Source organism: Osmerus eperlanus, chromosome 19, assembly GCF_963692335.1.
Source record: "Osmerus eperlanus chromosome 19, fOsmEpe2.1, whole genome shotgun sequence".
Classification (NCBI taxonomy): Eukaryota; Metazoa; Chordata; class Actinopteri; order Osmeriformes; family Osmeridae; genus Osmerus; species Osmerus eperlanus.
Window position 1 is genome coordinate 5,216,627 of NC_085036.1, and position 15,456 is coordinate 5,232,082.

At 40.0% G+C, this 15,456-nt stretch overlaps 1 protein-coding gene across 1 annotated transcript in view; it reads left to right on the forward strand.

The window, feature by feature from the left end:
• The window catches only part of LOC134039993 (uncharacterized), a 32,373-nt gene extending 17,237 nt beyond the window's left edge, over nucleotides 1-15,136 (forward strand). The window contains exons 5-7 of the mRNA XM_062486216.1: nucleotides 6,398-7,458; nucleotides 13,784-14,120; nucleotides 14,252-15,136. Of these exons, the coding sequence (XP_062342200.1) occupies nucleotides 6,398-6,534 (137 nt within the window). The 3' untranslated portion in view covers nucleotides 6,535-7,458; nucleotides 13,784-14,120; nucleotides 14,252-15,136. The remainder of the gene's footprint in view (nucleotides 1-6,397; nucleotides 7,459-13,783; nucleotides 14,121-14,251) is intronic.
• Nucleotides 15,137-15,456: the final 320 nt, after the last annotated feature.

Genomic DNA, 15,456 nt, shown 5'->3' on the forward strand with positions numbered 1-15,456 from the left:
TGGTTACAACAGCCGTGCGAGGGATTTCAGTTGTTGTGTTCGTTCAGTTAGATGTTTGTAGTGTTATTGTTGGTTAGTTAATATAATGTTGTTGGTCATCCTGATTGTGCATGTTATGTAGTTTAATGGGACCAGAGAGTCGGCTGCTGTACTGTCAAAGGCTATTCTCGCAAGGAGCTGAATATGAGCTCTGCCCTAGCCCAGTTGCCCACATGACTATTGTTAGTTGTGCATTGACTGAGAGTCTGGAAAGAGATCAACTCAAGAAGAGTATGACTATAAGGGAGTCAGGTGGCTGAGCGGTTAGGGAGTTGGGCTAGTAATCTGAAGGTTACCGGTTCGATTCCCGGCTGTGCCACATGATGTTGTGTCCTTGGGCAAGGCACTTCACCCTACTTGCCTCCGGGGGAATGTCCCTGTACTTACCGTAAGTCGCTCTGGATAAGAGCGTCTGCTAAATGACTAAATGTAAATATCCTATACAAAGTTAATACTCAGCCCTTACTAATCATTAAATCTCAGCAGTTGGTGTGTAGCAGAGAGGATAGAGAGACTGACTTGTAACCTTATGCTCATGAGTTCAAATCCCCATTCAGCCCGGTTGTTGGCCAAACATGAAGTAGTTTTGCTCCCTTGTTGTCCAACTCTCGATCTTCTGCAGTGTACATGTTTATAATATTTTGCCATTTTGCGGAGGAACCCGCATCGCTGCTTGCAGCTATATTTAGGTTCCTCCGGTAGGAGGGAACCTATTGTTATTGTTGGTATTCTTATTATTAGGTTCCTCCGGTAGGAGGGAACCTATTGTTATTGTTGGTATTCTTATTAGGTTCCTCCGGTAGGAGGGAACCTATTGTTATTGTTGGTATTCTTATTATTAGGTTCCTCCGGTAGGAGGGAACCTATTGTTATTGTTGGTATTCTTATTATTATTATTTTTTTTCTTCTCCTTGCGCCCCAATATCTCAAAAAGTCCCTTGTCATAAATTTTCTAATTTGGCACATTGATACTACATCCAAGTAGGTACCCCCACACCAAATATGGGCCACATCGGATATAGGGGGCGCCACAGGCCACGCCCAAAAGTCAGATTTTCAAAGTGATGGCATTTCCACCCCATTGCTCCAATTCTTCTGAAACTTGGTGTGCATGCCTCATTTTTCATGTGGAACAAAAAAGCCTCAAGGACCCATAAGGTCCGCCATGATGGATTTTCCTGTACTGTGAAAATTTGGGAAAACCTTCAAAATTCCTCTTCTCTTGAACCAAAGGTGAAATTGACTTGAAATTTGGTACATATATGTATCATTGACGTATTTAAAAACGTTACTTAAGGCAATTGAATCAAGTACAAAATGGCTGAAATGGGTGTATTTATGTAAATGTACACATTGCCTCAATATGTTTGTGTCACTAAATCAAATGTATTTTTGAAGGATGGTTCACACTTAATAGGCTTTAAGGTGAGATGCCCCTGAAGTACCATGCAAAGTTTCACTTTGATATGTCGAAATCTGACTGAATTACAGATGTTTGAACTTCGACCAAATCTGACAATGCTTGCCATTGGAGAAACAGCTTTTTTTATTATCCAGTTTTGTGTAATCCATGTCTGGGAATGGCTCAATTGGCTGGTAAGCAAATGGTTGTAGGTTCAAAACCAGTCAGAAGCATAGTTTTTAATTTTTTATTCTGGCAAAACGGTTTCTAGTCTTCCGATCAATCCTCCGGTTGTAAAAACATAGCAATGCGTGTTTATTTGAGCCCATCACAACAGTCTGATCATCTGTTTAGCGAGACTGTGTAAACCACTGCAAAACAAGCCAGGTTCACCACAGTAGCTAGCTACTTGTAGTCTACGCATGGTAGAGATAACTCTAATGGTTTTCTCTAATGAAGTCAATTGATTGTTCAGGTGGATCCCTTGCCTGTTGCACAAATTCATTTCAGTAACCTAAGCCAGAACACATTCCCACTGATGCTAGGCATGATTTAAAATTCCCTTCCATGACAAGTTATGGCACTCCAAACAACCTGTTAAAAAAACGATGAGAAAGTTATTCTTTACAGCAGCAACCCAGTCATCCCGTTTTTATAGGAAATGTACAAGCAGTTTCAACTTAGGCTGAATCTAACAACACTTACCACAAGAGAAACAGCTTACTTTTTTATACAGTAACTGAACATGACAATATTCAACACTGAGAATAGGGCTGGGATGGTGACCTGTAAAGTATAAGGTTGTAGGTTGGAATCCAGCCATAGTCTTTTGGCCTGTCATAATTTTGATTATCTGTTTAGTTCAACAGGATGACATCATTCTGAAATACGATGCACAATTTCATGCAATTTCACCTTGAAATGTCAACCGTTTCTTAACCTTTGTCCAAAAGCTGACCAAAGCTAATACTCTGCCCTTTCTATTCTTACAATCTCAACAGTTGGTGTGTAGCAGAGAGGATAGAGAGACTGACTTGTAACCTTATGCTCATGAGTTCAAATCCCCATTCAGCCCGGTTGTTGGCCAAACATGAAGTAGTTTTGCTCCCTTGTTGTCCAACTCTCGATCTTCTGCAGTGTACATGTTTATAATATTTTGCCATTTTGCGGAGGAACCCGCATCGCTGCTTGCAGCTATATTTATTATTATTATTAATCTTCTTCTCCTTGCGCCACAATATCTCAAAAAGTCCCTTGTCATGAATTTTCTAATTTGGCACATTGATACGACATCCAAGTGGGTACCCCCACAACAAATATGGGACACCTTCGACTGTAGGAGGCGCCACAGGCCACGCCCTAAAGTCCTATTTTCAAAGTGATGGCATTTCCACCCCATTGCTCCAATTCTTCTGAAACTTGGTGTACATGCCTCATTTCCCATGAGGAACAAAAAAGCCTTAAGGACCCATAAGGTCCACCATAATGGATTTTCCTGTACAGTGATAATTTGGGAAAACCTTCCAAATTCCTCTTCTCTTGAACCAAAGCTCTAATTGACTTGAAATTTTGAACAGATATGTATCATGGATGTATCTAAAAACGTTACTTAAGACAGTTGAATCAAATACAAAATGGCTGGAAGGGGTGTACTTATGTAAATGTCCACATTGCCTCAATATGTTTGTGTCACTAAATCAAATGTAATTTTGAATGATGGTTTTTCAAACCTAATAGGGTTCAAGATTACATCACTCTGAAGTACCATAAACAATTTCACCTTGGTATGTCAAAATATTATTGAATTAGAGCTGTTTCAACCTTGGCTGAATCTAACAACGCTTACCACAGGAGAAACAGCTTACTTTTTCAGACAGTAACTGAACATGACAATATTCAACACTGAGAATAGCTCAATGGGCTGGGACCAACAATAATGGAAATCACAAGGTTTCATGAGCCATACCATAAACCTAATAATTTCAGTGTAATTTTGGCAAACCACTACTGTACTTAGTTGCTTGGATGTATTGTTCATAGTAATAGTCAAGACAATTATTACAAGTTTCTCTCAAATTTCATGTTGTCTTGAAATAGCATTAGACTATAACCATATGCCACAGACACTGAAAAGCTTTAGGCCTAAACCAACCATTGTCAAACTAACTTATCCCAGTTCTCAGCAATACATGGGGGGCCATATCATATTGAAGAAAAAAAGGCAGACATTTATGTAAGTTATATATTAACATTTTATTATAACTTTATTATAACTTTATTATGACATTTAAGCATTTAAACATGTCATTTAATGGGTGTAGAACTTTTTTGTTATTGTCCATCCGTCTTCACTGTTTGTCTCTCATACATAGTTATATATTAATATTTTATTATAACTTTATTATAACTTTATTATGACATTTAAGCATTTAAACATGTCATTTAATTGGTGTAGAACTTTTTTGTTATTGTCCATCCGTCTTCACTGTTTGTTTCTCATACATAAATTGTATTGGTGTTGCTATCCTGACCTGTTTCTGTTTTTTCTTACTATTGTCTTCTTGACTGTGTCTCTGTTGTTATCCTCAGTTGTCTGTGTCTTTGCTGTCTGTTTCATGGACCTCCTCTTACCCTGCAGTAAATGACAGAAACAAATGATTATTAGTTTGAGAAATACTGCCCCTAACCTATGAGGTTATGTGTGGGAGTTGCATAAATAAGAATTTTAAATTAACAAACAAAGTCAAAAGAAGACTCACCATCTAAGTTACTTCTTCCATGGATATTTCTAGCTACTCCTGACTGATTCAAGCATTTTTTTTATCCTTCTGCACAGCCAGGTAGAACTCCTTGCATGACAAGTCACAGTTGACAGTGACTAGAAGTTCATTTTTGATCAGCTCTGTACTGCATCTGTTTCTTGAGTCTGACCATGTATTATTCATCAGTGAGAAGATCCTCTCTACAAAGGCATTTGAGCCTGGCACGCTGAGGACAAATGAGACAATCCTGAACATGTTTATCATGTTGGCTTTCCCTACGTTTTGGAAGATTGTCAACCACTTCTCACTGGTGGATTTTGTGGTATACTTTGTGGCTTTCTGTATTTCCTTCCTGCTAGCACAGAACTCTTCATAGAGCTGATCCATATCGATTTTGTCTGTCAGTTTTAGTGCAGCCACCATCTGCTCCAGGTCAGGAAAGGAGAGCTCCTCATAGAGGCCTATTGGTTTCAGTTGCACCATTAAATTTTCTGGTGAGAAGTCGAACCACTTGCTGATCCCTATGCAATGACTGAGTCATAAAACATCACAAAGTCTTCTTGTAGCTTGGACCTCTGTGCTGGCAACTGTTTGTCCATCAGCCTCTTGGTCTGGAATCCAAAAAAATTATTAACGGCCATGCAGTTCGTCAACGATAAGGTAAGCAAGCAGCGCTTGATCGGCCATGACTGACGTCAACGTAGAAAACCGCGAGAAGCTGGAATGTCCGACTTTACGGAGCTGTTTTTAACTCCTCCCCGACTGCAAGCGGCAATTCTCGCCGGTCATTTAATGCAGCCACAGTCGATGTCACACACACCTTTTTTTCTAACACGCACCTGCATCACGTGCCACTGCTGAGGGCAGGGAGGCCTGTAGATCAAACCATTGTGGGACCAAGAGCGGGGTTCGCAATCTTTTGAAACTTAAAAAAGCGCCATTGTGTCCATAATCAGTAAAGCGCTTTCATTGCGTATTATTAATATTATTGAAATTACATAGTTATGTTTACAGTGATTTATTGAGGGGGACAAAAATAAATGGGGGGGACAAAATGTGCACCAGCTTGGCTTGCTCTCTTCGCATCACAGCCCCTTCACTGTGGTCCTCTGGTCTGCAGCGAGTTTCAGAGTTTTTAAAATGTCGACTCAAGAACCGGGCACTCTGCAAAGTTAATATTTTGCAGGTGTTCATTTCATAATCCAACAGAGTGCAGTAAACTAATGCGATTAACAAAGGCATTCGCAATGAAATGAAACTTAGCATAGTAAGGAACATATGGAAATTCAGATTTGTTATTTATAAGCGAATTCGCTTTTACAACCAATAATCATCTGCTTTCAAAAGAGCTGGCTAGCGAACAGCAGAACGACAATATAAAGTGGATATACTTTCAGTAAAGATCAGTGAATTTTGTTACATGTAATACGTGTTTACTGATGTCAAAACTACCAGCACAAGGCAAATGTACAAGCGCTGTATGGTGAATTAGGCCTACAATTATGAAAACTGGCTCAACCATTGTACATCTAATGACTTCTGTTTATGAACTAAATGTTTAGATGTTTGCGGTGGTAAGATAATTTAACAGAGAACCAATATAATGCATTTTGATCAACATAACAGCAGACAAATGAAGGCTACATAATCATTTGCATGAATGTAGGCTACCACATTGGAAATTTGACTAGAATAGATGTGGAGGTTGAACAAGTACTTCAGAGATTACAGAGAATTTCAATTGTGATCTGAGAAATATAGGTACCAAAACCAGAGAAGAACTGTCATTCCCAGCTGCATCACGGGCACTGAAAAAAAAAGATATCAGTCATTTTGAGTTTTGTTTATTATACTAGTTATCAACAGCAAATATAAAAAGAAGTACAGTGAACACATTATTATAACTCTAGTACATCTTTGCAGGCGACTTGAAATCATGTCGCAGATGACTGGACTTGTAGCAGCTGTTCTGGCTGGTTGTGGTGGTGAAACATTGTACGAAGACACTTTCAGTTTGCTTTTCCTTTAATTTGTAACCAGTTTTTGTAAACACAACACAGGAAAGATTTTTAGTTGCTTTGTGCACAGATTAATTTATTAGTCCACACTACTAACTAGTAATGATTTCTCAGATGAAATGTAGTCTAAATCTGTTGGAAAAACTGATGGATTGACTTCTTTGGGTGATTTTCAGGTAATCAGAAATGCACCAAGGGTGATTCCATCTCATACAACAACCAGGTGTACGAGAATTTCAGTTTCAGCACGTTTACCCACTTCAGACAGTCCACCAAACCGGAAAATGTGGATCAAAGTATTTATGAGAACTAGAGAATGTGACTCTACCTCCTTACTAATTTTGTTATTGTGGTCAAGTCACGGGTCAGGTGAGGTTGTTGTGTTTTTCATCTGGTTCTTGAGTCATGCCATGTTTTTGGTTGTGGTAACAATATGAATAAAAACAAAGTATGTAAGGTCATACCACAATGTAATCTGATACTATCACCAACATTAATATGATGAGGTAACCTCACTTTTCCATGTGTGACTGTTCAAGATAACCTCTGTTGTTTGTAATCATTTGTATGCCATCATAAATAGATATAATAATCTAACGCTGTCTTGTGAGTATTTACATTTCAAAATGACAGGTCTCTGTTCAGTTTTCAAGTGACCCAGCATCCTCTCAGATGCATGCTTCATTGAAGGAAATTGTTGCTACAAAGTCAAAGACACCAAACCTGAAGTGGGAAAGTTAGATCGGTGCCATTTTCCAACACAGACAAACCTGATCTGGAGAGCCTCCTTCCTGTGGCACCGTAATGTCCTCTGACACAAGCATGGGGGCCCATGGCATTCATTTTAAGAGTCTTATTATTGTTTATGATGATAGTGTTTGACATAACTTGCCTGTGCTTTTCTGATAGTTCTAAATAGTTTTGACATAGAGATAGGTGGGATTCAAATATAAATCTTAAATCACAAATGATTGATTATTTATCATGAAGGATTTACTTCTAGAAATGTGGAACTGCTATAATAAGCGTACCATGGAGAAAGACAAGAGACCCACCCTCCACTCACTTTCATGTATCATTGAAGGAAACTGCAACCACAAAGACAGACACACAAGACCTGAAGTGTAAAGGAAAAGTAAATTGGTGTCATTTTCTGCACCCTGAAGGCACCAAAAAGGAAGTATCTCTTGTCTGCTCTGTGCAGTTTGTCATGGTGGAGATGCAAGTGCCTGCTATGGTGAGTAGCAGTTTTCTGGTTGGCTTGTTAAAATAGTATTATATAATAAATAAATAAGAAATTGCATAATGACAGTTTATAGAAACAGTTTGAAGGAACTATTGTTATCCCTACTGTACATTAAGACTGCAGTATTCACAAACCAATCAAAACAAAATGTTAATTTAAAGATGCATTATTATGATACAATGTCTTCTGTATTCAGTAGGAAAGCAAAGCATAATTGTTGCATTGGCTCTGAACTTTGTATTTAAAATAGTCCAATGACTCCAAAATAGGGTCAAACCTATGCTGGCCACTGTATATTAGGTACACCATTTTCATCCACCCAGACCCAACCACCAAAAAGGCATTTGTAACCAAGCACAGTACGTATACAGTATGTAAAATGAAGAAACACATTTTCTACTTACGTCACTAACGTCACGAAAACTAGCTTGACTACCTCTAGCAGAACATTAGTTTAGCAGCTCATTAGGTGCGTTCGACATGGACTGCGGCTGCATGAAACGACCAGCGAGAGTAGCCGCTTGCAGTCGGGGAGGAGTTGAAAACGGTTCTGTGAAGTCGGACATTCCAGCTTCTCGTGGTTTGCTGCGTTGACGTCAGTCATGGCCGATCAAGCACTGTTTGCTTACTTTACTTTATTTATAATTAAACGTAGTCTTTCCGTTAGTGAAGAAGCAGACTAGAACCCTTTCTTCAACAAATTTTTAATTCAATTAAACTGTTTGGTCCAGATTTGAGCGTTGGCGAAACTGAAGGTGTCAGAATAATCACAAAACACGCGTCAAAGTTGTAGTGTGTGAGTCTGGCCAATCATGAAATAGCTGTGTCATCATTAGAACCCATTAGAACCCGTGCTAATTGCTAATTGCTCTTGAGAAAATGTGCTCGGCTACACAGCTGGCAGTTCTCGAATCGATCTACGGTACTTTGATGGCTACGTCACAGTGACCTAGCCTCGGCGCCGTCTCAAAAAGTCTAACCAGAATAACTTCTGGGAGATAGCTAGGCTACCCAGCTAACACAGTTACGGTGCCCTTACGTTGCCGCAACGTCACTCGATGACCAAACATACGTTGCCGCAACGTCTTTGGCGACGTTGCGGGACCGTGCATCTGTGGGACACCAGAACGTAACCGCAACGTAATCTTTTGACGTTGCCAGTCCGTAACCGCGACGTTGTGGCAACGTTATTTTCCGACGTTGCCAGTCTGTAACCGCGACCTCCTAGCAACGTCATTTTCCGATGTTGCCAGTCTGTAACCGCGACCTCCTAGCAACGTCATTTTCCGACGTTGCCAGTCCGTAACCGCGACCTCCTAGCAACGTACTTTCGTGACGTTGCCAGTCCGTAACTGCAACGTTAACTAAGTAACCTATATTTCTCAATTCTACTGCTTATATTGGGGCGGTTCATATGCAGACCTCATTTGCCCAAAATGCTACTTGTTCTTGTATAATAGGCTACATGGTAGCCAACTTTAGGAGGACTATGTTTGTGTGATGTGTAGCCTGACTCCAGCTAATCATAAACAAGGCAGCATTTCCATGTAACATTGTCATTTTATTTCAAACAAAGTGCCAAACAGTGAATTAAAATCTTCTGCCAGTCCCCGCTACAGGTCCTGTCTGTTGGCCCTGACAATGAAGCACAAAATAAGTTAGTGTTCTATCAACATAATTGCTCGTGTTAAAAGGCGCTATACAAGTCATAAAAAAGCACATCTAAAATAATATACATCATCAAAAAAATATGTGATTCTAGATTTTTGTCACATAGCCATGTGAAAGGTTGGATATGGAAGCTGCAATCATGATTCATTCACCTGGCTTGTTTTGAATGGGCTGCGTTGTTTATATATTAAATAAATAAATATATAAATTGTTTATATATTTAAAACTATTTCTGTAAAGAAACTCACCTTTGAAGTAGCTAATTTCCAGTTGAAATCCAATGCGTACAAGACGGTGTTGAACCCCTGCAAAATCTCTTCTGAAACCCCAGTTTGAGCGATGCGTTGAAATGGGCATGCGCAAAGTTGTTGCTCAGGGGCAGACTGAGGGGCAGGTTTGCTAAGGAAACATTTTAATATTCTGTGATGACTTGTCTTTGGAAATGAAACTCTTAAGAGTCGCTTACCTTTTGGTCACATTTAACAATTTTGTATTACAAAAATTATTGGAGCACAAATTTGCATTGTGTGTCATACAGCTTTGGTGTGCTATACAAAGAATGTTTGCTTAATCATGTTACACATCACACATTAATTGCTTTTGTACATGTTTATAGTAAAGAATGAAAGACTAAATTATATTCCAAATTCAGTCTTTTATTTATTAAAGCTATGTTTCTGCATATGAGAACATTGATGACCAATGACATGCTGGGGCTGAGCTGCACATGAATTACATGCATTGTCTACATTTATACGTGCTGGGTGCAACATTTAATATTGTGTGTGATTTTAATTCATGTAGACTATGGCTACATTGCAAAAGTGTCAGAACTGAGAGCAGTCCAGTGTGATCTCTCCATCTCTGGATAAACCACTATATTGCACTCGAGATCCGTTGTCCTGCGACCAAAGAGTGACTTAACCGCAACTTAACCCATGGTACCAAAATTAATGTATCCAGCCGACCAAGGTACAACGTCACGGCAACGTTGTCCACGGGACCAAAAAATAACGTAACCAGCCGACCAAGGTACGACGTCGCGGCAACGTTGTCCATGGGTCTAAAAATAAGGTAACCAGCCGACCAAGGTACAACGTCGCGGCAACGTTGTCCATGGGACCAAAAAATAACGTAACCAGCCGACCAAGGTACGACATCGCGGCAACGTTGTCCACGTGTCTAAAAATAAGGTAACCAGCCGACCAAGGTACAACGTTGCGGCAACGTTGTCCATGGGACCAAAAAATAACGTAACCAGCCGACCAAGGTACAACGTCGCGGCAACGTTGCCCACGGGTCTATAAATAACGTAACCAGGCGACCAAGGTACGACGTCGCGGCAACGTTGTCCACGGGTCTAAAAATAACGTAACCAGCCGACCAAGGTACGACGTCGTGGCAACGTTGTCCATGGGACCAACTGGCAACATTCCCTTTATAACGTTGCCACGACGTTGCCAGAAGGTAACGTTGCGGGTTACCAACTGAGCACTTACTAGCAACGTTGCCGCAACGTCATGTGTTAGCTGGGTAACTGCTTTACTGCAAGGCAGCTGCAGAAACGCCACAAGCAAAGAGGCCAGGGTGATAACTATTTACTAATTTTACTTTGTGATATGACACACAATTGTGATGTGTAATGTACAATATAAGCTGATATTATTAAGGAAGTACATCTACTTTCAGAAACAGTAGTCTACTATTTCACTGAAGTATTAGGATCATGACATTAGTGCCTGGGAAACACATACTACAGTAGTCTATGATGCATCTGTTTTCAATCGTTAAAATAAACATTCCTCACAAATACATTTTCGTATAGAGCGTTTTGTCTGACAATGACAGAGGTTTTTCTGAGACTGAAGCCGTTTCGCCTGAGTCTGACGACTTTTGGTCTGAGACTTGACATCTTTTCGTTTGAGTCTGAGACTTGAGTCTGAGATCTGAGCAGTAGCGGTTAGGACCAAAACTGTACTGTACTGTAGCGAGTGGTACGTGACAGTGGAGCGAGTGGTACGTGACAGTAGCTTGTGGTACATGCCAGTGCCTCTACTGGCACCTAGTGGTACGTGCCAGTGGAGCTAGTGGTACGTGACAGTAGCTAGTGGTACATGCCAGTGCCTCCGCTGGTACATGACAGTAGCTAGTGGTACGTGACAGCGCCTCCACTGGTACATGACAGTTACTGTTCTGTTGATAGTGGTATGCAAGTGTGTCGTGGCAGTTGCATTTGGTGTCTTGCAGCTTTTGTTTCCTGTCGTGTAACTGCCCCGCGGCCATTTTAGAATAGGAGAACAGGCTTTAAACTTTTATTAAAAAAAATAAGTTAAACTGTTCGTGCTAACAGACTCCAAACCATACTTTTGATGTCTCACTACAAGCTCACCATACAAAGTAGTCGATTTAAACATTATATTGCATATAGTGTAATGGTGTGACTGTAATGTAAAGCAGACTTGTACACACGTAATGAATTAGTAACAAATTATTTTACTCAGAGTAACTGAATTTAAGCGTACACATGAGCCACCGTTGTAGACTCTCGTCTCTAATGCACATTGTTGTGTTGTTATCAGCGCCTCCTAGTGGCGTATATCATTAGTTGTAATAACTGAAGTCAATATAGGTAGCCAACATTTGCATTTCGATACTCTGAGTAAATATAGTTGTTAATAATAGTTCATTATTTTCATATGAAGAACCTTGTCAATTAATGACACCCTATGATTGCAAATATACTTTCTGGGTATTATACCTATTGGAAACTACAAACTCTCCTGGATACAAATCTGTTTAAATCACTCAGATATCTTCATCACAACTGAAGTTACATCATTTTAAAGTTGACCTGTGTCAAAAAGTGATATGGGAGAAAATCCTTTTGTTCGTAATGACGTTGTGAATGTAAATGTCAGTTTAAGTATAGGCTACATTAATAACTTCTCAGCAAGTTATTTCATTGATCAGTTGTTATGGGCTGCTGCAGCACTCAAAAGAGCAGGCAAACTAAACATTTGATATGACATGGCTTGAAAATCTTGCTAGCTGACATGTCTAAAAACCGTTGAAATTAATAGTTTTTCATAAGTAATCATATACCTTTTGTACATTACAATGAAGTTTAGGGTGTTAACGATACAAAACATCAAAAATCTCAATTTTGACAGAAAACAATTTTCGATCTTTTATGGCCAACAATGAGCGGCCGCGACATCCACGGGTTTCAGCAGGCCGCCACACATACTTAAACAATTCAATTCTAAAATGGCCGCGGGGCAGTTAGGCTACATGACAGTAAACAAAAGCTGCAAGACACCCAATTCAACTGCCACGAGACACTTGCATACCACTATCAACAGAACAGTAACTGTCATGTACCAGTGGAGGCGCTGTCACGTACCACTAGCTACTGTCATGTACCAGCGGAGGCACTGGCATGTACCACTAGCTACTGTCACGTACCACTAACTCCACTGGCACGTACCACTAGGTGCCAGTAGAGGCACTGGCATGTACCAGTGGAGGCACTGGCACGTACCACTAGCCACTGTCACGTGCCAGTGGAGGCACTGGCATGTACCACTAGCTACTGTCACGTACCACTCGCTCCACTGGCATGTACCACTAGCCACTGTCACGTACCACTCGCTCCACTGGCACATACCACTAGCTACAGTACAGTACAGTTTTGGTTCTAACTGCCTCTCGATCTGAGGATGTCCTAAAATGAACACCGTAGGTGTGTCGCTGTCTTCAATGCCACAGCCTAAACTTGATTTCAAAAGAAACGTTTTTCATTTTCGGCGCATTCAAACAATCCCTTTAAGTTTGGCTAGCAGCTAGGCTAGCTTAGCACAATTTACCGAGGTCAGTTTCTCCACCGTGCAGGGCACTAGTCAAAGATCAAATGGTCGTATTTGGCATTGTTACTGACAATGATCGCTTCCAGCAAACTTCTTTCGAATTAGCCATTTCCCCCTAAATAAATGTCAAGCTTCTTTACATTTTTGGGGGGCATATTTTCAGGTAGCAGATGGTACTGTACTGTTTCAATCGCTATTCTATCTAATACTGCCGGTGACAACGTTGTTACTTAGAATAGCTAGTTTCAAGGGGGTTCAGCTTGTTTCAAAGGTGGTTCTTAATAAATGAATGCAATATGAGTGGGCTAAATGCTTGAAAATATCACTACTGTAGAAGGGAAAAACTTAAGGTGACGTTTAAGTCATATAGGTTAGGTTCATTCTACATAACATTTAGTCATTTAGCAGACGCCCGTATCCAGAGCGACTTACAGTAAGTACAGGTACATGCTACACTTCACTTTTTGTATTTTGAATTGTACACGAGCAGCAACAAATGTAGGCTATGCTTTTAAATCTATGCAATATTCATAAATAATAAGTAGGCATTTTTATATAAAATATACAGAAATATCAGTTGTAAAAATTACAGTTAATAAACGGACCCATCTGCAACCGATGCAAGCAAGCACACCCTACAATTTCCCCAGAAATTGTACCCTCTCTAGTTTTACCTGCTTTACCTGCTTGGCCACCTCATTGCTGCTTGCAGCTATATTTTGTTTTGTATTTTATTCAAATGTGTAAGTTATAATAAACATGCATCTCTATTTTCCCAGGTTTACAGGCTGGCTTTACAATGTCACAGGAGGCCAACATTGTAATATTACCCCCAGCAACTCAAGCTACAGTCCACTGCCTCTCCCACATGCCCAATGACACAGATATTGCTCTTGCCATTTTAAAAAGGAACAAAACTCAGCTTTTATCGATATGACAAAAAAGCATGGCAAAACTGTAAGAGTGACACAATCATGAATCATGAAATGGAATAATGAGACAGGAGAGATCTTGTTTGTACTGTTGGAGCTGCAGATATCCCATTCTGGACCTTACACTTGCGAAGTTCACCCGTGATATCCATCTCAGAAAACAAAATAAGTCAACTGGTGATAGGTAAGTGTTTTTTATGGACATTTGGGAGACCTATGTGTTCAAGCTTTACATATCTGATACATGTATCTGTCAATGGTATGAGGTACAATGTCTGATTTTCTTTTCTTTGTACATGTTTGCTTTGTGACCAGCACCTCCTGTGGTCTCGTTATCCGTAGCAGGAGACACTAGTGGACACTCCAGTTTGCTCTGCTCCTCTCAGGGCTTTTACCCAGAGGCAATAGAGCAGGTGTGGCTGTGGGAGAATCAGCCCCTGAATATCACACTTTCAGACAGGAAGACAGAGGTCAACCCAGACGGGTCCTTCACCCTCCACTCCTAACTGCCTCTTTCTGCAGAACCCTATCAGCCTGAGCGTTACTCCTGCTGGGTCAACCACTCTGCTCTTCACCAGCCTGTCACTGTCCATTACTATGTCAATAACAGTTCCTTTCTTAACGGTAGGAGTTATGGGGTATGTCAACAATTCATGTGAAGGGTTAGGGTTAGAGGAAGCCTTTAGTGTGAAGGTGATATGCCTCACCTGTGTTGCTTGTGGCCGTGATTAAAACACATTCATTTGATATTAAATGATATCAACTGCTGCAGAGGATTTATCATTAAATGCCATCACCAACCTAACTATGATAGAGGAGGAATTTCCTCAAGGGGGTCAAAACAAAAACTGTAGGTCTACAGAGGGAGGTAGGATACAATTAAGTTCAATACTGTGGAGCCATAGTGTCTGTATGCATGTCATGCAATACCTTGTATTAAGTTGTGCCAGTCACGTTCCTTTCGTGGTCAAAGAGTTATTCTAATTTCAGAAAAGTGTGAATAAGATATTGACATTTTGATGTAGTTTGATGTAGTGTAGATGGAGCTTTCTATCATAAAAATATAATATGATTAGGTAACCTTCTATCATATCACTTCCATAGCTTGTGCGACAATTGTTTCGTAATGAATTTGGATGAGTGTCTAACAAATTAAACTAATATCCATCATTCATTTTGTAATATTTGTACAGTGTAATCATGTACCTTATAAATACAGAACATTCTTAAACCATTACATAACTAGGGTTGGATATTGTTTGGGTTTTTACGATACCGGTACCTAAAATGTGCCAGAACCGATACTTAAAAGAGCCACAAAACGACGGTGGATGACATTAAAGAATGGCTTTTTACTTAATTTTTAAATCACTGTTGTCTGCCAACCAGTGTTAGGGTAGTTACTCAAAAAAAGTAATAGATTACACATTACTAGTTACTTAAAAAAACTCACTGCTGAAAGTAACTAGTTACACTACTAGTTACATTTTGGATTACTCCGTGACATCACCTGAGATGCA